This window comes from Falco cherrug, chromosome 1 (genome assembly GCF_023634085.1).
Source record: "Falco cherrug isolate bFalChe1 chromosome 1, bFalChe1.pri, whole genome shotgun sequence".
In the NCBI taxonomy this organism is placed as follows: domain Eukaryota; kingdom Metazoa; phylum Chordata; class Aves; order Falconiformes; family Falconidae; genus Falco; species Falco cherrug.
Genome location: NC_073697.1, coordinates 54972306 through 54998076, shown reverse-complemented (window position 1 = coordinate 54998076; position 25771 = coordinate 54972306). Strand labels below are relative to the sequence as shown.

The following is a 25771-nucleotide window of genomic DNA, read 5'->3' as shown; positions in this document are numbered from 1 at the left end:
GATAATCTTCATCCCTGTGTATAGCAAGGGTGAAAAATGCAGAAACTCAAATAAACAAAAAACAAAAAACAAAAAAACAAAACAAAAAAAACCCCAAAAAGTAAAAAAAATGACTGATTGTGAAGGAATTAGGAATTTAGGAGTTCATCCTGCAAGTTTTATAAAAAAGACAGAGTTGTGGCTTGATTACACAACTTAAATATTACCATGAGGCAAAAGCAGAGGTCTTGAAAGACTCTTTAGTCTATCAGAGAAAGGTTTAATAATCCTATTTAGAAGTAAAAGCCAGACAAATTTTCATGAGAAACAGTACGCTTACTTCTCTGAAGGAGTGACTTGCTAACAAGCCATGAAGTGGTGGGGTCTACCAAGGTCCTTCTGGAAGATATGATTTACTCAAATAAATGTTACAGGACTCAATACGCAAACAAAATCATAATGTAATGGTCCGTGTCATATACAATCACTTATATTAAATGGTCTGGCAGACCTTTGCAGCTTTAAAAGTCAATGAATTAACTACTCTCAGAGTCCCAAAGTGTCTTATTTAATTGTGGTCAGAGAGGAAGCCCACTGTCTTGCAGCTGTGGTCATTAGCATGGTCATCTCCTTTTGTATGTCTGCATTTCCCACTCTCTGCCTGTGTTCAAATGCAGCATGAGGTTTCTGAGATTTGCCTTCCTCTTGCGGGTTTGCAGGCCTATGCTAGCTGCTTGCTCTGAAGCAAATTGCCTGTCATAAGGCAGTGAGTCTCTTGAGCTTGTGTGAAGTCCTGTAACAATGGAAGAGACAAACATGTCAGACATTGTACCACAAGCAGCAGACAATGCAGAAGCTTGCCAGGTCGCTCTTTGTGCAAGGGAACAAGGATTGGTCCCTCCTGATGCTAAAGTGTATTTATTATTTCTTACTTGACAGTTACTGTGAAGGCCTAGAGGAGCAAGGGGTTGTTATCAGATGAAAACCGTGCCTGATGCATATCATGTATTTGCCATCTTTCACCCTGGAGTATGGCACCTGGCACTTGTGCTGTTCAGGAGTAGCTGGATTAACTGAGGAATGACTGAGAGGGAGAAGTGGGCTCTGGAGGTGGGAACCACCAGCTTCATGGCAGTATCTTCCCTTTCCCAATCCTGTGTCAGCTCCTTCCGACCCCTTCAAAGAGAGGACAAGTCTTCCTAGGGTCTTGAGGTTTTGAGGTGCCTGGTGGCATCCATTCATGAGACTTCAGCCTCCTGTGGCAGCAGCTCTTGGTACTGGGATTGTACGGGCAGGTGATCCTCAGTCACCCCCTTCAAAGAGGGATTGTGCCTACATCCAGGACGCACTCCCCCTGAAATGTCAATGTTCATGCTGGTGTGGCTCATTCATCTGCCTTTCTGCAGCCTTAGTCCCAGTTCAAAAAATGAACTTGCAGAACTACAAGACAAAAGAGAGGGGTGGGATTCTGGTGGTGGCTAACAGTTTCTAACAAGTGTCCTTCTACCTTTGTCCAGGTTTTATCAGGCTGTGAATGAGTTTGACACCATGACTGCTGAGGACTCTACTGCAAGGATGAGCAACGATTCCTCCAATGTGGCTACCACAAAAGTCCCTGAAGGTGTTGCTGGTGCACCCAATGAGGCAGCTCTGCTGGCCCTCATGGCACGCACTGGATATAGCATGATCCAGGAGAACGGGCAACGCAAGTATGGTGGTCCTCCTCCTGGCTGGGAAGGCCTGCACCCTCCTCGTGGCTGTGAAGTCTTTGTGGGCAAAATCCCCCGTGACGTCTATGAAGATGAGCTTGTCCCTGTGTTCGAGTCTGTGGGCCGCATCTACGAAATGCGCCTGATGATGGACTTTGATGGGAAAAACCGTGGCTACGCCTTTGTGATGTACACACAGAAGCACGAGGCGAAGCGTGCCGTCAGGGAGCTGAACAACTATGAAATCCGTCCCGGCAGGCTGCTGGGTGTGTGCTGTAGTGTGGATAACTGCCGGCTCTTCATCGGAGGCATTCCCAAGATGAAGAAGAGAGAGGAGATCCTGGAAGAGATTGCCAAGGTGACGGAAGGCGTGCTGGATGTCATTGTGTATGCCAGCGCTGCAGACAAGATGAAGAACAGAGGTTTTGCCTTTGTGGAGTATGAGAGCCATAGAGCAGCAGCAATGGCCAGGAGGAAACTCATGCCGGGAAGGATCCAGTTGTGGGGCCACCAGATTGCTGTTGACTGGGCAGAACCAGAGATAGATGTTGATGAAGATGTCATGGAGACTGTTAAAATCCTCTATGTGAGGAATTTAATGATTGAGACCACAGAGGACACTATTAAAAAGGTCTTTGGGCAGTTTAACCCTGGCTGTGTAGAGCGGGTGAAAAAAATACGTGATTACGCCTTTGTGCACTTTGCAACCAGGGATGATGCCATTCATGCCATGAACAACCTTAACGGTGTCGAACTGGAAGGCTCATGCCTGGAGGTTACCTTGGCCAAGCCAGTAGACAAGGAGCAATACACTCGCTACCAGAAAGCAGCAAAAGGAGGGGCCGCAGCGACGCCTGAAGTAACTCAGCAACCTAATTATGTTTACTCTTGTGATCCGTACACACTAGCATATTATGGATATCCATACAATGCCTTGATTGGGCCCAACAGAGATTACTTTGTGAAAGGTTAGTAAGCACAATTAGGAGATGCGATGGGCAAGTTTGATCTCAGGCTGGTGCTACCCAGGGTCTGCTTGAGGCAAAGGACAGATGGTACTATGCACTTTTTTCTTAAACACTTTTTTATAGGTCTTTTTCCTATATTTCTGTTTGGTCTCATTTTATGACTATACAGTGTATTTATCTAGAAATAATGTTAATGTACAGTCTAGTATGAGGGAGGCATAAAAAATATGGTTAAGAATGAGCTAACAGACCAAGCATGGTATGAGGGAGAGGGATCTCGTTTTCATGAGTGCTGTACTAAATCTGAGCAAGTCCAAGGACTCCAGCTGCTGGTGCCCCCTTCCAAGGAAGAGCTGGATCCTAAGTATTAGAGATTGTGATAGTGCTCCCTTTGCCTTCTCCTGGAGGTGTGGGTATGGTCGCCTGGTCATCCAAAGGGAGGGATGTCAGTGAAAGAGTCAGCTGGGAGCTCTCCAGGTGTCATTTGCCTTCCACATTAAAATGATAGTAGTGCTGTGTCCTTTACAAAGTCATTTGGGAACTAAGAGCAGAAGGAATCACGTGAGTGCAAAATAATTCTTTTATAATGTATACTTCAATTAGTTGTCGGTTACAGTCATTAAAAATTAACTAAAAATCAGTTATTCATAAAAATCCCTAGCAGCTATAACTGGTGTTATAATTGCAATTATCCTGTACTTACAGGAATTATAGTTTCCTGAAATTTAATGTGTATTTCCATGTAACAGGCAGTTTAGTATGAATATAATCTTAAAGCATCCACGTCAACCAAGAAATACGTTTAACCTCAGTTGATCAAGAATTTCAGCTTCCAGATTTGAACTACAGAGACTGACCATCTAAATATTCAATTAGGCCATCACAGAGTGCATTAATACTGCAGTGTCCAAAGTGCTGTCGTAACGTGCATGGAATTGCAAAGATAAATAAAAGCAGTATTTTTGGAGATGGGGTATGTTCACATTACTAATAAAATAGCAGAGAAAACAAACAACACTAGTGAAAATATATGCTATGGTGGGACAAAGTTGGTTAAAGGCCAGGTACTTCAGGCTATCTCTGCAGGGTCCCATCACAGCCAAATGAGAGGCGCTGGGTCTCCTCTGAAGGACAGCTGAGAGCAGAAGCTATTCTACTGCACAGAAATCATGCTGGAGGAGCCCCTCTCTCTCTGCTGAGTGCATTATACCCATGCTCTCTGTCACGAGAGTTATATCAGTATAAATAAGTAGTTAATGTATGATCAGAAACATCAAGAGGAAAACTTGTGCAAGCTTACTGGGTGCACCTAAGGCCAAACTCTTCTGTTTTCCCAAGTGCAGTCGCTAAGGCTCAGATCAAACTAACTTTGGCAGCCTCATTTCTAAGCAAATGCCTCCTGATCTCCGCCTGGGGCCGTTCATGCTCCCCACGAGGCTGTCACTCTCCATTATTCACCATCCTCTTCTATGTTGTTATCATAAGCAGGCAGCATACGAGGCAGAGGGCGAGGTGCAGCTGGCAACAGAGCCCCGGGCCCCAGGGGCTCCTACCTGGGGGGATACTCCGCTGGCCGTGGCATCTACAGCAGGTACCATGAAGGCAAAGGAAAGCAGCAAGAGAAAGGATACGAGCTGGTACCCAACTTGGAGTTACCTGCGGTCAATACAGTGGCCATTAAGCCTGGTGCAGGTTAGTATGTGCAATGAGGGGAGGAAAGCAGAGGTGTCACGCAAGCCCCTGCTCTGAGCCCCGTGTCAGGCATGCAGGGACCCCTCCAGGGCCATCCCACGGTTACGGCAGTGGGGACGGCCCTGGGGCCAGGGCTCAGCACCCCTGTGTGCCAGATGCCTCCTGGCCCTGGGTGCAAACAAGAGGCATGCAGCAGGACAGGGGACGTGAACATCTGGGAGCTCTTCAGGCTAAAGAAAAAAGGGCTGAAGCTGTGCCCATTCGTCCTGTCCCATTTTGCACCTCCTCAGGAGGAAGCAGACTTTCCATCTAGTCATGTACACCAGACATGGTGACTAAGAGCAATCTTCCTCTCTTAATTTCTTCAATTCTAATTTCACCCTGGGAGACTCCCACCCCAGATTTCCAGACAGGCCAGAGCTCTCCGCTGCTTACAGTGCTACAAGGCTGGGAAAAGGACCTGGGACCTTCCCACTGCAGGGAAGTCCCTGGCTAAGGCAAGCTCCTCCATCACCATCAGAGGTATGGGGAAGGAGGCATGCAGCGAGCCATCAGGGTCCACCTTGCAGCAATGAAACACCTACAGGAGAGCTCTCAGCTCTGCTGGGCTGCAGGGAGCCGGCCCAAGGGACAGGTCAGGGTTTTCCCCCTTCTACCACATCCTCAGGCGAGTATCCAGTGCTGGCTCTTCCCACGCAAACAGGATGAAGCCCTGCAATTCCTCAAGATTCTGTTTGGAAAGACTTTTATTTGGAAAAGTAGCCTAAGAAGGAAGGTCCTTGCAGGTGATGGGGGCAAGTCCTCTTGTGGAAGTCCTCAGGTCTTCCTTCCATTCATCTCTCCAAGTAAATTGTAACTGCAGGACCTTAGCAGTGTTTAATATATAGAGTTGAAGTGTTTTACCAAAACATGCTCCATACTGTCAGTAGAAACTACAGCTTGCATCTAATGAAGGCTGTGAAGAGCTCGCTCTATCAGCTGGATAAGACAATGTGAGAAGAGGTCTAGAGACAAAGGAAGGCTGTTACAATTAGACCTGTTTCCAAAGGAAGATCGTATTTCCTGAGAAAACCACCCACTCACAATCAGAAAACATTACCACTATGCATGTTTGTAAAGGTACTTCAGGAAATCCAGGTATTACTAAATGATGCTTGAAAAGTGGGCTTTGCAACGCACGCCTGTTAGTAGCATCTGTAATTCATTTGACTGCCAAAAAAAACCCCTGAAGCTCAAGTCTAAATGTTTCTACATATGAAGCATGTTGGGATTCAGACTTCTTTATCAGGTCTTCCCCTCTCAACCAGCACAGCCTCTGAGCACAGAAGGACTCAGCCTGTTTTCCCCAACCAGATCAGACGATCTAGTAAGATGTACCATGTGCAAGACTGACTTGTTCTTGAAAGGGTATGACTCTGAAAGCACATTAACCAGAATGGAGGAGTAAAGATGTACTAACTGCAGTTTCCTATCCTTTAGAACAACCTTAAAGTTCATTTCTTTGCAAATGGTTATAAAACTCCTGAGAGGTCACCCCAGTACCCCAGCTGCCAGAAGTTACTACATAATGAAGCACATGAGCTCTCTGCCTTTGCTTTGGTGAGAAATTATCCCAGTTACCTAAACCAATGATAAAACTGGTTTGAGCTGACCAGGCGGACTTGGTGTAGAAGGAGAACTGGAAAAGCTCATGGGCAGGGGTCTCTGCTTGAGGAAACAGTGGTAGTCCACTGGCAGTGGAAACATCTCTGCCTGAAAGATATCCTATCAGATCCCTTGTTGCAGTCTCCAAGATCAAAACGGGAGTACTTCTTGCCGGTGCTTGTCCTTTCTACAGGCAGAATTGCACACTTCCACATTGCAAAGTTTCATCCCAGTGAAAGAAACCCATGTACATATTTAGCTTTATTTCTGACTTATTGGCTGCACCTCCCACAGATGCCAACATCACCTCTTACTCGCATCATTTATTGATGTTTACCTTGTGAATAACCTTACTGCTGAAAGTCTCACAAGCTGAATGGTGAAGGCAATGATGCAAATCATAGCAGCATAGACCAGTTTGCACTGGAAGACACCTTTAAGGATCATCTAGTCCAACCCTCCGTCATGGGCAGGGACATCTTTCACTAGGTCAGGTTGCTCAGACTACATCCCACCTGAACCTGAACCCTTCTAATGATGGAGCATCCACAACTGGCTCTGGACAACCTGTTCCAGTGTCTCATCACCCTCATCACAGAGTATTCCTTCCTTAAGTCCGATCCAAATCTACCTTCTTTCAGTTTAAAACTGTTGCCCCCTGTCCTATCGCTACAGGCCCTACTAAAAAGTCTGTCCCCATCTTTCTCATAAGTCCCCTTTAAGCACTGAAAGGCCACAGTAAGGTCTCTCCAGGGCCTTCTCTTCTCCAGGCTGAACAGCTCCAACTCTCTCAGCGTCTCCTCATAGGAGAGCTGCTCCAGCCCTCTGATCACCCTTGTGGCCCTCCTCTGGACCCGCTCCAAGAGGTCCATGTCTTTCCTGTGCTGGGTGCCCCAGAGCTGGATGCAGTGCTCCTGGTGGGGTCTCACCAGAGCAGAGCAGAGGGGCAGAATCACCTCCCTCGACCTGCTGGCCACGCTTCTTTTGATGCAGCCCAGGATGCGGTTGGCTTTCTGGGGTGTGAACACACATTGACTGCCCATGTCCAATTATTGTGATTATTTGGCATGTTCAGCAAAGTACATTTCTTCCCTAAGCAGAGCCATGAATCTCCATTTTGGGCCATGTACAAACTCACCATCTCTGAACACTGTCATTCTGGCTGGAGCATTTTCCTTCTGTCTGAAACACCAGAGCTCTAATTATTTTGTGTTGTGCAATTTTGGCAAGAGGGATAATTCTCGAAAGAGCAATTTCTTTTTTTGGTGTCATTGAATAGTTTGATCCTGTAGCAGACAGATGGGATAAACCATATTTAGCCAAGTTAGTCCTGGGAAACGCATAATAGTGAGCAAGCTGATACTTCACAGAGTTGGCTAAAGGACAGCATATAGACTGGACCAGTTGCTGCCTGCAACTTCTGCAGCACGAACCACTTTTCCAGAGCAGCTCTGCCTATGGCAGCTACAGGTTCCTTGATCTCAACAGCAGAAGCAGGGACCCCACTGGGACAGTATGAACTCCCACCTGGCCCTATTCAGGCCACACTCTTTGTCAGGGAGGAGGACAGTGGGGGCCAGAAGGGGCTGTGTGAATCTGGGTTGCAGCTCCCAGTCCCCAGAAGGACTCTGGCCCTGGGATATCTGTGCTGGGAGCACAGGGGAAAACGCTGGGCAGAGCAGGCAGCATCAAGCTCATCACTGTGCATCAGCCAAAGTACTCCCACCCACGAGGGGGACAGAGGTGCCCCAGGTCCCCCGTCAGCACACGGGCCTACCTGTCATGATAAAAGCAATGCAGGTTTGCTGTTGGAGAGCTGATGCAGCTAGAAGGGAGGGAGGGCTTTTTGAGATGAGGTCCTGGAAACCCTCTCCCAACACACCTGATGTGTCTGGTCTCTCCTAGTGGCCATCCCTGCCATCAGTGCCCAGTACTCCATGTTTCAGGCCGCTCCACCAGCCAAGATGATGGAAGACGGCAAAATCCACACTGTTGAGCACATCATCAACCCTATAGCTGTTCAGCAGGACCCAGCTAGCGCAGCAGCTGCCGCAGCAGCTGCAGCTGCAGCTGTAATACCGGCTGTCTCAACACCTCCCCCCTTCCAGGTGAGTTCAGCACATACATCCCGCTTCCCATACATCCTGCTTCCCAACATCCTGCTTCCCGTTTGTCCTGTTCCGCATAGCATAAGGGTGAGGGGAAAGCCTGGTGTCTTGCCCTACTGCTCCTGTTCAGGAGGTGCTGTCAAGGATATTACAGTGCCCAACAGCCCTGAAGTTCACCCTGATCTGTCTTAGACATCTGAACTTCAGACAGCTGCTCTCCCTGCTATGGGGGACCCGGATCTGGGAGGGAGGGAATAGCCTCCCATGATGGCGTAACTCTCATTTAACAGGGTATGCACTGCCTACCCTCCTATTATCACCTCCCCTTGTAGGGGGGTTGCAATTCAGGGGCTGGAAACGGGATATTACAGGAATTTGAGCAGGTTTTTTGAGGTCTGAACCTGATGCTTTCCTTCCAGGGCCGCCCCATCACGCCGGTGTACACCATGGCTCCCAATGTGCAGCGGATCCCCGCCGCTGGGATTTATGGGACAAGTTACGTGCCATTCGCAGCACCCGCTGCAGCAACAGCAACGATAGCCACGCTACAGAAGAACGCGGCTGCTGCCGCTGCCGCTGCCGCCTATGGGGGATATGCTGGCTACATCCCCCCGGCGTTCCCAGCCACGACCATTCAGGTCCCTATCCATGATGTCTACCAGACGTACTGAGACTGTTGGCAGAGGAGGGCAGCGGAGAAACACACACTGAAGGAACACTTTACTATTTATGAAGAAAGAACTGGCTGCAAAAGAGTAAATGTTTGGGCTCAGTAAACTGATGCAGAAAGTGAAGAATGTCATAGAAAAACGTGTTTGAAATATTTTCTACGCTTGAAGTTTTCACTAACTTTTTTAGGCTATTTTTAAAATTTAACATGCCTGTATTCATACATTTCTAAAGGAACTCGATGCATCCAGCCCACCGCTGACGTGCATTTATACGCATCATAGTGGGGTTGCATAGGGTCTTTTTTTTTTTTTAGCAGTTATATTTCCAATGTATTTGTGGTATGAAGGTTATTTTTTAGTAACTTCTGCACTCCAGAGATGTCTATTTTGTAGTGCCTTTAATAATATATCAGCTATATATTAAAAAGCACACCTGAGCAGCTAGGGAAAGTTTTAACAATATATTTTGAAGAATATATTCAATATTTAAAGAATACATACCTTAGATTTTTTTTTTTAAAGAAGAAAACAACAAGTATCTTATTTAAAAAATATACTGGAAAGTGCAATTTGAAAAATGTACAAGACCTCTGCATTTTTGTGCTGGCATTAATACGATCTGCCTGTTCTTATTTGAAATCAGAAGTAACTAATATTGCCCGTTTGGGAGACAGAGAAAAAAACCCATCCTCCTCACACAAACCTCTTCACAGTGTGATTTGCAGGCTTGTGTTAAGTAAAGAAAGGGTTCTGAGTTTTCCTTAACAACTGGATTTTCTATTTATTGAAGCTATTCGTAGTTGAAGCATATGCAGAAATGAGCAGCCAATATTTCACGCGAGGTGTCTTGACTGAGATCTTAATCCAGTATAAAGGCTAGGCTCTTTTTCAACAGTCTTTATCCTTTGAAGTATATGTTGTAGTGACTGAGAATGTATGCTGCTGTCAGCAAGAGTAGGCGTGCTCTTGCCAAGAGGATGCACAGCATTACTTACCCATCGCTCCATCATGTTCTGTGAGAAATTTCCGAGGTACTAGAGGCGGTAGTGATACTGGAATAGTGAAACAGGGCTAGCCTCCCTCCCAGCCTCTCTTCCATGCTTAACTCCCCTTCTCTGCAACTGGAGTTGTACATGCACATCAGGGGTGGGAGTGATTAGACCTGATGATTTTAAGACATAGAGCTTGTAAATATCTTTTAATATACATTTTTAAAGTCATTTTATGTTGCAAATTTACATGGTATGTGGTTTGCCACAAACCAAAAACCTTTTATTGCAATGTTATAAAAAAGTTTGTTTTATTAAGAAGTAAATATATTATTGCAGTGTTTTGTGGCCTGTTTAAAGGCTTTTATTTAGTAGCGTGGTGAATGTAAAAAGTAGTAAAACGGTAAAGAAATATCTTACCCATTGTATGAAGTGCCTCAGCCCTGCAAACACAGCTCTGGTGACACGAGGTGCAAAGCAGAGAACAAGTAAACAATGTTCTTTTACTTTTTGTGGTAAAAGTACCAACCAAAAGAGTTTCGTATTGAGCATATTTTGACAACTGAACCACTTCCAGATCACATCCCGCTCAGCTAATGGCCTTTTAATACACTTTTTTTCCTTGCCTCAAAATCGAGTGGTTGTTTTTAGGTGCTCTGGCTCAGCCAAGCTGAGCTCTCCTTAACCCCGTCAACCCGCTAGCGAAAGCACTGTGAGGTTAGCCATCAGGTCGGACTCTGCCCCTCTGTGCCCTTCCTGGGAGACTTTTATTGTCTGTTCCTGTGCTTCCAAAAGTGCACGATCCCCCTGAGCCTGCCCCTCTGCCCGGTGAGGAGGGGATCGGGGCACAGCCCCGAGGGAGAAGCCCCCAGAGGGAAGGATGGTGCCATCTCCTCCGGCCAAGACCTTGCACAGTTCAACACTAAGTGCCACCGTGGGGCCATGGGCTCTGCACAAACACCCCCAGCGTCAGAAAAAGGAAGTCTAGTGGTTTAGGTCCCTGCCGACCCCTTGCCAGTCCCATGCGGTGGCCGACCCACACAGTAGGCATGAAGGATGATGGCTCCCTTCCCACTCATCCTCTCCCCACCAGCAGGATGAGGGTCATGCCACTTGTAGAGGTGGCAGGGAGAGAAAGGAGCCAGTGAGGGCGAATGCCAGGGCACCCCAGGGCAATGATGAGTGCTGCCTATGCTGGGCCAGGAGCAGGCAGGACGCAGGGACACAGGCAGGACATGGGGACACAGGCAGGCGTGTCATACTGAGCCTCCCACCCCTGCCTTTTACACTTGCTTCTAAACCATTTCATATACACTACTACTGAGGTAAGTCTGATAACTTGAAATGTGAACATCTTTAGGTTAAGAACAAACTATTCAAAGAAAAAAAAAACAGAAAAAAAAACCCAAAACCCAAACCTAGTGTGCCTTATTCTCAAAAGAGCTGATATTTTAGGTGTTTTATTGTATCTCTATTCTCTACTGTCAGAAGCCTCTGAGTTTATTTAGTTCTTGCTCCATTTACGGTACATTTCTAGGATGTAGTGAATAAAGCATTCTTTAAAAATGGAGACTGTTTTTTCATTGCAACATCCTGCTGCCAGGTTTAGCCACTCTGCTGAGCCTGTGCTCCCCTCCAAGCCGGGGAGACAGTGTTCGGGGCAGGGGGGAGCAGGGCACCACAGCCAGCATCCCCACAGGCTCCTGCAGGGGGGGAGGCACACTGTCCGGCTGGCTCCCCTGTCCCACTGCAGAGGACTGTGACCTTCCTAGAAGGCAGACTGGGCATCTCCCCATTCTTCCAGGAGCCTCTGATCAGCCTGAATCTCTTCACATTCCATTTAGAGTCAGTGCCTGGTTGTGGATGGAGCTGAAGCTGGCATCACTCTGTGGTTTCCGCTCACCTGGCACACAGAACCCCTGTAGCTCTGCTGCACGTCCTCACCACAGGGCAGAAGCACCCTGGGCTGAAACGTTGTTTTCATCTTGGTATGGTTCACCTTTCAAATGCACAGAAAGCTAAGCTGCATCTCTGAGCAGTATTTACAGTCTTCCCAAATCCCTGGCTGTCTCCTTGGTGTAAGTCCACCCAGCAAAAATTCACTGCAAATCCTGAAAGTGGTGAGAAGAGCAGTGTGAGGGAGCAGAGGTAAACTGAGGCAGAGCAGAGAGATGGGAGAGGTGTTGGCCACCAAGTCAGTGACTAGTGCTAGTGAATAATTCAAAAGAGAAGGAGACCAGAATAAATACTGCATGAGCTTCTATGTCCTCATACGAAAGCAAGAGTGTCTGCAACTTCCTACCGCTAGCATGGTTTCTTAATGCAATTAGGACAAGGAACTTCATGCCAACATGCCTTGGGCTTCCTGAAGGATACTAATCATGAGAGGTTTCCCTAGTCTTTTTTTGTGCAAGAAACTGGAAAGAAAATACTTTTTAAAACATTTTTTGTAGGATTTGCAGGTAGGAATACAGTCACCTGATTTTGTTTCTTTTCCCTGTATAAACATCGCAGGTTTGGTTCAGAAGTCTGTGCATCCCTGGAATCATTACCACTACCAAGTCAATCTACTTTGCTCAGGGTAATAGGTCATCAACATGATGCTAAAAACAGCTTTCAAGGAGATACTGCCATGTAAGGACTTCACCTATCAGACAAATCACCAAGTCACACAAGAAGACCAAAGTCTTCCCCACAATTTGTTGCTGACCTTTCCACTTAGTAGAGGTCCACCCGCATTCACTTGGATGAGAAAGAAACCACCAGCAAACCATGGCCCTTTACAGGTGTTCAGATGCGAGGCATGGCCTTCACAAGAAGCAACATTTTCCAAGTGAGGTGAAGAACTGTGCCATACCAAAATGTTTCTGGCTGTTTCCCTTTATCCCAGCCTCCCAAGATTAAAATGAGTCTACGCAGCTTTCTCTAAACAGTCACTTTACAAGATAATTTTATTATTTTCCTAGACTGCTAGTTTCTGACTTCACTTTTGTGAGGTCTTAATTAATGATTAACCCATCGTAAGGTTGAAATATGCAGGTCATTCTCAGGACATTAACATAAACACCACCAGAGAAATGCAACTGTGCTTTCAAGATGACCTTGCTGCCTTGGGAATGTCAGGAGCTCTGCTGAGGCCTTGGGCACCGTGACAACTCAGCACACTGCCAAGCTGATCCCATTCCCTTTCTAAACGTCTGTCTTGATGATCTCGAAGAGCAGACATGCACTTCCCTGGCTGGTATCCACCTAAGTCACTAAACACCAGCTTTGACTTTCTTCAGGAAATGCCACCTGTTAACACAACTGTGACACAGCTACTATATATACAGACTAACAAGAAATTCAAGTGGATTAGCACCACTCTGGTATTGCAACACCTTATTTATATAAGCACTAGAGTGCAAAGTACATGCAAAATAGATTTTTGATACGTCTGAAAAGGTATATACAGTACCCCATCTCCTTCTCTGTAGCTAGTGTTACTTCCCTAATGTCTCTTGTCTGGCTGGGTCCTGAGCACCTGCTGAGCTCTCTGCTCCCTGTATGCCTATCAGCCACAAAACTGGCCCAGCATGCTGACCTGTAAAACAAATAAACCCCAGATCTACCTCGTAACAAGAGAAACTACCTCTACTGGGCATCTAAAAGCCAGCAAAGTCAGGTTTTATGCTCTGGTGTGTCAATTCAATGCTGAATCACACTTGCCTGAGTTTCAGGACCAAGTCCTGCCTGGCGACAAAATGGTTGGAGGGGTGTTGCAGGGAGAACCTGCAAGTTAGGGAATATAAAAAGGCAGTTCTGTGGTTGCAAGTCCTTTCTTCCTGGTGCAAAGGCAGGCTGTGCCATGCAATTATGATCATTCAAGATGCCATAGAGCAAAGAGGCTATGGAAATTTTTAGGAATTTGGTACTTTAGAAGTACTTCCATATGAAGTATTTCCTGACAAGCTGATGAATTAGATCAGGTATTTTTTCCTCCAGCCAGAAAAACAGAACTGGAGTTCACTAGTTTCCTAATAAAAAAAGACAGCAGCTCTGCCTCACAGCCCTCACTCAGGCGAAACTGCAGATCCTGCATGTGGGAGGTGGGCACTCAAGGGCTGTGTCTTGACCAGAAGACCCTATGGGGAAAAATGCTCAGATGTGCTCAAGTTTGTCCCAAGCACACCACACATGGTGACAGACATCTCCATCTAAACAGGCTGTACCAGTTGGTGCTCTGCCCCACCGTGGGCCCCAGCTGGGGCTCCCCCACAGCTGCCTTTCCCTAGGGCATTTGGAGAGGCAGGATCACAAACTTGGGTTATGGGTTTGTGCCCACGCTGACTGTTCCTGCATTTCTGCATGTAGGTTTCAGCTTCAGCTAGTTTGTAGGGTGGTCGCCGTGCTGAAGGAAGCTGTGTCACTCTTCGTGGTCTGGTTGCCCACAGTTGTAGTTTTACTTTGAACCAAGATATGGTATTGTTGGGGGGGGATTGTTGGGGGTTTTGTTGGGGTTTTTTACCACTTTCCAAACACACACATGTAATTTTTGCCAGTCAGGCTGCACTTTGAGCTGTCCTTGCACATTTTTTGCAATGTCACTGAAGTTTGGCTTCAGCTCAACCGCTGCCTGCGATCCATGCACTGGTATGAAGTGCAAAGCCACAGATAAGCCAGAAGCTCTTCCTGAAGCATGAACCTCCCCACCCCCGCCACCCCCTCCCGCAAACAGCCTACACAAGTCACAGGAATGACCTCAAGCTAACCAGCAGAGAGAGATGCATTTAAATCGGTCAGAGGCAAACCAGCCTACACTTAGAGCAGTTCCTTTGTTCCAAAGCTTTGAAGCAGTAGCTACAATGAGCAATTCTTGGTCCTGTAACAAATCTGTAGGATACAGACCAGGGTGTCTTGCAGTGACTCAATAGGGCATGCAATGACAAGGGATTACTTATTAAACTTGTTATGCCTGCACTGGCTGAACACGGGGCATCCTTAGTTTCTCTAGTCTTTGGCTTTTTGGCTACTGCCCTTGTGGATAAGCTAAGGATTCCCTCAAGGCTTAGCTTCTCTCAGATCCCTTGGCTCACCAGCCTTTGTGCAGGATGCAGAGGGACACAATCCTAGTCAGCAGCTGCAATGCTGGCACCCAAGCAGCTTCATGGAGGCACTTCTTGTCCTGCAGTCCCTCCAAGCAGCAATGCTGCAGCTGCCAAGAGCTTGGCAGAGCACTCAGGAGGGGTCTGGTAGGTAAAATGTGGGGGACCACCAGCATCTTATCAATGATCAGGTCACCAAGGACATTTCCAAGCAATAAAAACACCCAATACCCTTGCCCTTTAGCACTACATAAGCAGTCCAGGCTTCCTCTCCACTAATCCCTCCCTACCACCCGCTGGGCAATTTCTTACTACCACCCAAAGTGTTGCGGTAAAGTCTTCCAAAAGGAAGACTGTCCACCCCTGTACCCACACAGTGGAGTGTGACAGCCTGAAAGGGCTGTAGCATGCCCCACGCTCCATGCAGACAGATGTCCTCCTGTGATGTCCTGGCAACGCTGTTGTCTATCCCCTGACCCCACAGTGCTGTAGCAGACCCTGGAGCACACCCAAAGGCTCTCATGTTGCAAGTGAGCCCCAAGAAGCATGAGGTGAAGCACATCAGGCTTGGCATACATGTAAAAAATGAAAGCTGGGAAGGAGCAGTATGTCTGACTCGGGCTGGCAGCCTGAGTCATGAGGTGTTTGATGATGTACAGGTGGAAATGCGGTGATTTGTCTGACAGATTGACCCTGGAGAAAGCACTGCAGACATCATCCAGACAGACTGGGAAACTACAATGATGGGGTGGCATCCTGAGGCCCTGGCTTGTGGGAAGGCTGGTCAGAGAGGATAGGTGTCTGCCTGTGGCAGGGAAGAAATTGTTTTGTGTCCTTCAGTTGGACGCACATCCCTCCCCACCGGAATTCCACCTGTGGAGGTGTGCAGGGCAGGTCTCCCTCACTGATGTATCCAGCTGTGTTCAGGGTTTTTCCCCACTATTGGCTTGTCAAACTGAAGGCATCAGCTGGGTAAATTAGGCAACACCCACAAAAAGCAGAAAAATACTGATATCTGTCTTATCTGCTTTTCTCTTTTGTGCTCCAAGAAGGGCAGTGACATGATTTCACTGACCATGTACCCCTCTCTCCTCCTAGCTCCTCTGAAGGGAGAGGCTGGTCTTGCTTCTGCTGACAGATACTGCATTCAGCTTCAAGCCAGCCCTCCCCAGAGTACACACAGGGCAAGAGAGTGGGCTGGAAATAGGAACAACCAGAACTGACCCCCCAGCCCTTTGACTGCTCATAAAGACTGTGAGGACAGTAAGCAGAGCTGACCTGGCTGAGACCTCCCACTCCGTCCCAATCAGGATTATTTTCTCATGGTCCTGCAAAACAGAACTAAATGGAAGATATAATTCTGTCAGCCTGTTTGGGTCTGGCAGCTTATTTCTCTTTTACCAGGGAATATAATGACAATGACATCAAGCAAAGAAAAAACTGATTTTCTCCAAGAGACGGGAATAGTCAAATACACATATGCAAAGTGACTGAAAACCAAATTATGGTTTTGTATTCGATATTAAAGTAAGAGGGATGGTTTTTAAATGGCTCTGATGCTGAGCAGTCCTGTACCAGCAAGGTGACCACTATCATCAACACCAGTAAGATTACGAACATCATTAGGGCAGGCACCAAAAGTGCCGTATAAGTGCATTTCAGTTTAGGAAAGTTTCCTTCTTCCCCATAGGCACTCCTGGAAGTTCATTGAGAACCTGTCACTTGCTTTCCCCTAAAACCAGACAGCATCCATACTCTGTCTGACAAAGATGTTGTCAATCGCAGTTACACTCTAATTAGCAATGTCTTTTCCCTGTGGTTACACTCTTTTTCTCTACACAAAGCAGAAGAGGGTTTCAGCACAGCACAGACCTTGGGCTGGGTTCCACAACAGGATTAAGTTTTACCCACGAATAAGTGCTTCAGCTGAAGCTTTACCAGTAACAAAGACTTCAGCTGAGCAAGGAGTCAGCATGCCTTCAGCACTCACAGGCACTGCCACTGCCCAGCTGCAGTGGATGAGGACCCACCAGCTGCCAGGGCTAGCTCCAGCCAGAGCTCTGAAGCAGCAAAACCCCAGGACCTACTTCGAGTACAGCTGACACAAGCCTGCTGCTTGCAGAAAAAGAAGTCACGGAAATCTGCTATAATTTGTAGTTGGTAAGAAAAGTCAAATCCTGTTTGGCACTGTGCTGAGTCCCAGATTCCTTTACGCCCCTCACCCCTTGCTCAGAGGCCAAATACCCAAATGCTGATCCAACCTACCAGCCTCCCTCCTCACCACCCTGGCAGGCACGTTTTCACCAGGTTCAGCCACCTCACCTTTGCCTGAGCCCCCAGCCCGGCTCAAAGGTGTGTGTAAATACCCCAAAGCTGCAGGGAACTGCATTGCTATTTGCACAAGAGGCTACATGCTGCACAAGGGTCTCCTTCTAAACTCACCTAGCATTTCTTAATCCCACCAGGGTGACTGAGACTTGGGCCACCACCCTGCAGCATGTATGGGGTTTTGAGACACTCCCTGATTGCTTTAAATGACTTTGTTCCACATTTTGGCTTTCCACATTTTTGGCTTCTCAGCCTGTTCCTTTTGGTGTTGGGACTAGGACAGCACCAAGATCTTAAAGGATTAGATTTAATAATAATAAATGCTGCTTTAATTAAAAAAAAAAATAATCTACTCCCTGAGAAAACAAACTTTGTTGTCTTTCTGTGGCATCTTTGTGAGCAATAGGAGAGGAGAATAAGGAAACGTACAGCACTTGGCACGGGGTACACCTCAAACTAGTTTTTCAACATTTTACAACCAACTCTGGCCATGTGACCTATGTGGAAAGATAAACTGAGACATTTAATCCTTTTTTTTTTTTTTTTTTACCACAAGGAAGTGAATTTACGTGGTTGTGATCATTAAATTACAGTAAATGATTTGCCCACAAAAGAAAAAAATAAACCAAGAGTGATTTAACATAGGGAAGAACTGGGACAGGCAGGGCAGCTGTGTGTGACCAAATACCCTTCCCTAGCTTGAAAACTCTCAGTGAGCTTCTCTGTTTCTCCCTGGCTGTGGCATTTAGGGACACATGAACTCATTGTAGGTGAGGATTGCCCACCATTTGCTTTCATAACCAGAGCATGAATAACAACTTTTCAAAAGCCAACTGCTTTTTGAGCTAAATAGGCAGCAATTACCCACCTGTAAGTCATTAGGAAGTTGTTTAACACCATGTCACTCTGGAGAGCAGCAAGCTTTACAACTTTTGCTTCACCTCCAGAATACTACCAATTTCTGAAATGAAAGCTGGGTGCCCGGTGAGCCATGCACTCCAGTGTACCAGGACAGGGAAAGCCAGTTCAACCCAACCAGCGGCACAGGGCTGCCACCACCCCCGACCAGGAACATGCTCTTACCATTTTACAGGCAGCATGAATCGCATCCTGTGCCTCCCTCCTGCCAGAGCATCCCTGGGGACCAGCGTGCAGCCCCCGCAGTGGCAAGACCAGCCCATGCCTCTGAGATACTTTAAGCTAGGTTATGAGTAGGGGAGCATCCTTGTTGAGGCAATGGTTAATCAGCATTGTCATCTGAGATGACAACACAGGCCGGGAAAATGTTAACGGAAAGAGAAGAGGTGCAAGAAACTCTGCAGACGTTTCCCATGAGTCACCCCTGGTGTGGTCTGTCCTGCCCACCAGGGTACACACTGAGATTTTCCTGTTAGCACAGAGAACCACCCCACAAACGACTGACGGGTGTGATAGCCCTTGTCAGAGTGGCAATAGCTGGAAATGGTCTTCTCCAGCACCGAGGGTGGCATGCTCACTGATTTCTGAGAACTGTGGCTTTTTGCTTTTTTCTGTTTGGCTGCACTCCCACGTGCTAACGTGTACCAGTATCTTCCTTAGGGCAACATAAGTCTGACTATTTAAACAGGCTTTTTGCTACAGTCTGCTCAATCCATGGAAACACCGGGCTAAGCAAGATAACAGTTAAAGTTGAAAAGTACCTTTGCAAAGGCACTGCTGCTATTCCCTGGGACATGTCAGCAGTGCATCTGCACAGGCTTAGCAGGGTTTTTCATCTCAGGTCCTATGACAGCATGCCATCCAGTTTTCCAGACCAGAGCAAGAGCAGGCAAGCCATGCACCCCAAGCACCCGCGACCATCCTCGGAGAACCACTGCTGCCAGCCCTGGTGCTGGCACCCGAGGGCCAGGACAGGCTGAAGGGGAGGAGCGAGGGCTTGTGTTTAACCAGGCTCAGCTTCCTGATGCAGTCTGCCACGTCCCCACATGCACCACAGCACACTGGCACAGGCAGGAGGCAGAAGGGAGAGCCCGTGCAGCCCAGGGAAGCTCTGGGCAGGTGAGCATGGCCGAGCAAAGTGAAAGCCTCACCTGCAGCACAGAAAACATCTTGTAGATGACATTGGGCAAGGCACCTTCTTATAACTGCACTGTGGCTCTTCCCATGAGGCTGCTGACGCTCAGCCCCAATATTTCCTGCTACAAGCCATTGTTATTAACCGGCATCTGTCCTGCTCCCACTCTCATGAGTAGTTTTTTTCCAAAGGTAATTCCTGGGCAGAGCATGGCTCTATGCTCCCTTGCCAGCAGCCCAGCTGTGTTTCCCCTAGGGCCTGCTCCACCAGCCTCTGCTCATCCGCTCTCCTGCTGCTTGTGTAATGGTGTCACACATCTTCTCAAGGCTTAGGAGGGGCTGCAGGGCTGGCAGCAAGTGCCATCAGTGAAAGGAAGATCAAGCACTAGCTGGTAGCTCTTTCACATGTCAATGCTGTCCCTGCTGCTGCTCCCCCCAGCTTCCCCCTGCTGCTGTCTGGGGATCCTGCCGACGGCAGTGCTCCCACAGACACCACAATTGCCCCCTCACCTATAAGAGGTCTGGCTTCAGTTCACTTGAGAAATGGATTTTCACGCCTGCAAAGAAGGAAAAAGTAGCGGACAGAGCTGATCTGGGCATTGTGATCTGCAGAGCCTACATTGCCTTTGAATAAGGAAGGGACAAATGAATTAATGAAACTAAAAGGTGAACAAGTTTCCTGTGGCATCACTCCTCTGTGTGTCTGATTTGACTGGTGTAAATCAGACTGCACCTCCGCTGAAGTATTTTCTTCTTACCTTACCATGACCACAGAAAATCTTGCCAAGAAGCATTTTAAAATCTGACTTTGACAAAACCTAGGAACACCCTGAAATGGCCTGTATCAGATGATCGATGGTGTATAATAATCTGAGATACTCAGAGCTAGATTACTTTGGATATTTCAATACAAGTCTTTAAGAAGACACTACTACTAAAACATCCTGACACCACACTTGCTGGGGAAAAAAGAAAACATGCCTGCCAGAAACATATTTCACAATAGCCTTCTGATAGTTCATTAAAAACTTAAAAGCATTATTATAAACTATGCTTGGCAAGCTTTCCTAGAGCCCCTCTGCATTTTCCTACTATTGATTACTTTTTCTTCAGAACAGCTTTTTTCCTTTTTTTTTTTTTTTTTATTAGTTGTTAGCTGTCTATTTATTAATTGGGTCAATCCACAAGACCCCAAAAAGTTTAAATCCCATACTGAGTAGAAGGGGTGGGAATATACTCATTGTCTGACAAAACTGTACCTATGTGCACTTCCAGAATGTTCTTCCTTGGAGACTGACACTTACAGCCCCAGTGCGATGGGCAGGACAATGTCACAGGGTTGGACAGGTCTTGTTCTCTGCAAGTTTTCCACTTCTCTTCAGTCTGATGTGAAAGCAGTGCAAAAGGGCCAGCACATGAGTGTGCATGGGAACATACACCTCCCAAAGCAGAAGATGAAAGCTCCTTTTTTAATGAAACCAGAAGGGGGAAGAAAAAAAGTGAAGGTAGAGTGGAAAAACCTGCAAGAGGTCAACTAGGGAAACAAAGGGCAGCTTTATGCCAGCAGCTATTTCATTCCAGAAATGGCAGGGCTGGCTAAGGCACTACTGCCTGATGTTTTTAATACAGCAATTCAGTGTAATTAAGGCTTTGCTTGTATCAAGAAGATAACGGCAACCTAAAAGACAAGATTTAATAGTAGATGAGGCTTGGGAGGATGGAGATGAGAGAACAGACAAGGAACAGGGCTGTCCTCAAAAAGCAAAAGACTGCTAAGGAAAACAGGTTTTACTTTTACTCTACATTTTACTTTTCTGCTTTGATCACATGGAACAAAAGCTTTTCATGACTGTTATGGGATCTACTGATCAAAAATGAGAGCTAATATGTCTAATTGAAGGGTAAATAAAACAGATTATAATTTTCTAATAAGAAAGCAACTTTTGGACAACTAGTGACTGGTATAAGAAGGCACATTTTTTTCAGAAATGTGAAGCTCAAACTGATGAAAGCTAAAAATAGATAAGTTTAAACAGACATAAAAGGATCAGTGTCGAGGGTGAACTGATACAGGAACTAGCAAATGATAAAGCTGGGCAAACCATTATAAGATTTCTGCCAAAAAGCTGTTCAGAAGCATCTGCTTGACCTGCATCCCAAGCAGGACGAACACACATGTGTTGAGCAAGTAGCACAGCATCGGGCACCTGTAGCGTCAGCCCCCATACTGCAGCCCTGGCCCCTCACTTCTGCTCCTGCAGGATGGGTCTTTCAAGTTCCAGCTGCCAAAATTCCTCCACTTAGTAGGAAGACTAACTCTGGCAGCTTGCTGGCTGACAGCTTGCTGGCAGTCTGTTGCCAAAGCAACTGCTTATGTGAAATTTTGATTTTTTTATGGGACATTCCTACTGTAAGGAGCCTCATGCGATGGCTGTTCTGGTCCAATGCAGTTTGCCAGTTTGCCAGAAGAGAGACAACTGTGTCTGCTTTAAACCCTTTCATTTCAATGCTGGCACAGCCCAAACTGCAAAGTAGCTTGAATTTACCTAACTTGCTTGCTACAGTACAAGGAATGCTAGGAGAGAAGATGGCGTTTCAAAGTAGCCCAAGATGAATGGTGTAGAAGCAGCAGAGTGATCGTATCTATTTGCTTCCACACCATTTACAGCCTAACAGAGAATTCATGAATCCCCCAGGAAGGTATTTCCATCTCTTTAGCAGCTGCACAGTCAGAACTTAAGGGCACTTGTGCTGAGTCTGATGCAGGATCCATTTAGCCCAAGATTTAGTCTCCAGCATGCCAGAAGTCAATAGTCAGGGAAGAAAAAAAACAAGAGAAGGTTATCTACTGTGCCCAAGCGCTCCTCCAGCCTCCAGGCACTTCCACCTCAGATTTCTGCAGGTGAACACATTTTCTGTTTATTTAGTAACTGTCAAGAGACATCTGTACCAAGTACTCTCTCTCAAATCAAACTGAAGGAAGGTCAATCAGCCATCCTTCCTTTTTATTTTGCATAGGTACTTTGTATGTTGTCCTTACTTTCTGTCACACAGATGCTTCCATTTAACCTATACATGACTTTCCTGGGTCTGAAATGTAGGAGGAGAATGATGTCCCATTGTGGAGAAGGTGGGAAGGAGCATTCATCTTTGGGGACAGTGTGGCAAGCCATCGCTTTTCCACCGTGACACACTGACTCATCAAGCAGTGACTGCTCCACAAGTCTGAAGATTTAGCCCTCATTCTTGTTATTCATCCCGTTAAGCAAAAACATTTTTTTGAGACATTAACCTCAGTTTATAGTGATGTGCCCTTGAAAATCTCATCTTGATGACTTTTGAAAATGTTGGTATTTGTTGTCATTGATTTTAAGGAAGGAATTACGGATGAAAGAGCTACTTTCCACAAGGCAATTCAAGATCAGCATATAGACAAATAGCAGCCACATCTGCCCACAGGAACAATTAAAGCTCACAACATACCCAATATTGCAGAAAGAGATTTGTATTGGCAGGTAGATGGCATCTTCAGTGCCAGGGGTTGCCATAGGTGTTCAGGTTACTCAGATCATGCCTGAACACTGTACTAGTTAGGATTATAGCCTGACAGCTGGCAGAAATGGAGCGTACTGGGCATAGTACTTCTCGTGAGTCCAGTATGTCCTGTGCACAAGGTGAAAAAAAGGCTGGTTTCAGCTGGGAATCCCATCTATCCAAGATCAAGTATCGAGCACATGCTACAAATGATTTCCAAGTTGGGAAACGGTGGAGCAGAGAAGCTGGGCTTTGGAAAAATGACTTGTAGTGAGTGAGGAAGAAAAAGACGACATGAGGACTAGATGTTCTGGAAAGGGAAGGTAGGCATTTTTTTTTTAAGAATAATTTTGAATGTTGTGTTTGGATCTTATTTGGACACCCTCTTTTTCTAAATCTGCCCTATCTTCTACCACACGCTGCCTGAAAAAGCTCTTTAAAGTACATTTGATCACTGCATTCATATTCTGCGCTAAAACATAAAACAGCAAAGGAGCTGGAGACAGCTGAAATCAGCTTTTCCCCAGTACAGCAGGACACAGATGTTACAGCGTACATTCCTCCTCCATATTCTCTACATAACCCCCACAGGCTGGACCTGCAGAGACAGGGTGGCTGGGGTGCTCCAGCCCCGCGCTGCAGCCACAGCACCCTGGCTGAGCACACCTAGCGCAGCCGGAGGCCCTGGCCCCACTGCCTGAGCTGGGGTATGGCACTGGGATACACATCAGCATCTAGTTGATTCACTAGTGCAAGTACGTTAAGTACCTACAAAGTGTTCTAAGGGTGAAAATTTTCATTTTGTTACTTCTTTTCAATGAACTCTCACAAGCATTTTAGGACTCTCCCATTTAATGTAACGGATTGCATCTTGGCTCGTGATTCATACAGCTATAAGCGTACTTTACTGCCTAGTTTTAACCTCATAAGCTACATTTCACAGGTAGAACGGTGGCTTTGCTGCAGCTGCCTTGCAGACACTCTTGACAGGAAAGGCAAGGCTGCAAATGCTAGTCCATAGGGACCCTGGAGCATAAAGAGGAGATAGCTGAGACATGCACATCCCTGGGCTGACTGCCTCTGCAGGTAGTGGTCTTCTCTGCTACAGGTGCTAGGAGAGCTTTTTAAACTTTGGTAAGTCTCTAGCGCACCACCACGACCAGCTATCCTGTCAAGAACTCCAGAAAAGCTGCAATGCCACCTTTGTGATACTGTTCCTGTGATAACACACAGTAGGACAACCTCAGCAGAGATGAGCTGAAGGGGACAGCATGTAGAAAGGACAGGGGCATCTGCTTCTGCACATGCTCCCACACACATGCGCTCCCAATGACTCACATAAAGGGCTGTTCTGCAGGATTTGGGATGAACTCATCTCTACCTGCCCTGCTGGACCCTGCCAGTGGACTTCCAGGAAGAGCAGTAGAGGTGGCCCTGGGCATTTCAGTGTGAGGGAGCAAAGGCTAACCAGGAGTGCCAAATGGAAGGAGCAGGGTGACCCCCGGTTTCTACGAAGACACCCTGATGCCAGCTTGCTCCCGATTTTCTCAAACAGGAACAGGTTATTTTGGAACACCTGATCCCCTATTTGTACACAGGTGTGGCTTTGGAAAGCAGATCTGACCCTCCCAAACAGCACTTCCATGAACAAGTTTTCTGCAGGGGCTAGAGCAAACACCAAGTGCTGGCTGGTGCAGCTTTAGGCACCAAAGCACCATTGTCTTACTCTCAGGCTTTGCCCCAATTTCAGGTTCCTAGAAAAGGTGGAAAGTTTAGAGGGAAAACAAAAGCAACAGCATGGTTTCCAGTCTCATGAAGTAGTGGAAGGCACCTGTGTGACAGTTCAGGATCACATTTATGTCTGACAAAACTGTTCCTACCATCTGACTGCACCCCACTAAAATAGAGATTCCTAACCCAACACTGAGATGTCATGCAAATATTGGATGAAAGTTAACTACAAAGGAAAAATAGTCTTTCTTCATGATGAAACCTCAGAAGAGTAATTAAATTAATCATCAGACTTCAACACTGCTTTTCATAACCTGAGATGTACCAAGAGGTTGAGCTACAGGGGCCAAGTTATCTTTGTGACCTTTACCACCAGGAAAATTTACAAACAGCAATTAGTAGATTCAGAGGCTGAAAAAATTAACCCAGATAGAAAGCATGTAATAAACCTCTGGCATTTAACTCATTGAGTTTGAAGGAGAAAAGCCAAGACAGAAGCTAGGGCTGTGCTACAGCCGCAAAAGGAACTAGCATTGATCTTCTCACCAGAGGAAGTTTGCAAAACATCACATAGTTGTTATATATCAAGGTCATAAAAGTAAACCCACTTACTTCATGCAGGATCTAGAACTGTTGGACAGTATTTAAGGGAGCAAGGGCAAACTACAAGTGACTGCATAGATCCCTGATAAGATACTTTTTCACCCAGTTTTGCAGTGAACGTTGGAACTTCTAGTTCGGTAGCAGAGTGAAATCCTTTTCCCTCAATAGCATGTCATTAGGTGAATTACTTGGTATAGATAAAGTTGTTCTTCGGTGAAATATTACTTACAATGAGGCAGCATGGAGTGAAAAAGAGGGGAGGCTCACGTACCAGCTAAAGAGCAATAAAATTCTCACAAAGCTGTGTTTTGTTGGGCACACACATAGAGCTCTTCCTGGATTAAAGTAATTCTCCATTCCTTTTCCCCACAGATTTAAAGATTTCTTTTGAAATTAATTATCTCTGCAATACAATTTCGCTGTGTTTGTTTATTCAGCAGTAACGCCTGGGTGCATCTTAAGGGTCAATACCTGATAATTGCAAAGCTGCAGGTAAGCCCAACACATCTTTGGAACACCTCCAAAGAGGTGGTCCTGTGGTCCTGCTCCCAGGGCACCAAGCACCCACAGGTGCCAGCAGCCTAGGCAGGATCAAGAGCTTAGCCAAAGCAACTATTCCAGCACTATGTTCTATTTCTACAAGTGCCATCTCTAAACTTGTGAAGAAATGCTTAATTTG

At 46.4% G+C, this 25771-nt stretch overlaps 1 protein-coding gene across 10 annotated transcripts in view; it reads left to right on the top strand.

Annotated features, from left to right (window-relative positions):
* Window positions 1-11330, top strand: part of RBM47 (RNA binding motif protein 47) — an 82000-nt gene extending 70670 nt beyond the window's left edge. For 8 of the 10 annotated variants that reach the window (XM_005444786.3, XM_055701150.1, XM_055701185.1 and 5 more), the window contains 4 exons: window positions 1497-2656; window positions 4142-4348; window positions 7898-8100; window positions 8520-11330. In XM_005444786.3, the coding sequence (XP_005444843.3) occupies window positions 1497-2656; window positions 4142-4348; window positions 7898-8100; window positions 8520-8771 (1822 nt within the window). In that variant the 3' untranslated portion in view covers window positions 8772-11330. The remainder of the gene's footprint in view (window positions 1-1496; window positions 2657-4141; window positions 4349-7897; window positions 8101-8519) is intronic. The other 2 variants (XM_055701157.1, XM_055701216.1) reach the window with 2 other exon arrangements.
* Window positions 11331-25771: the final 14441 nt, after the last annotated feature.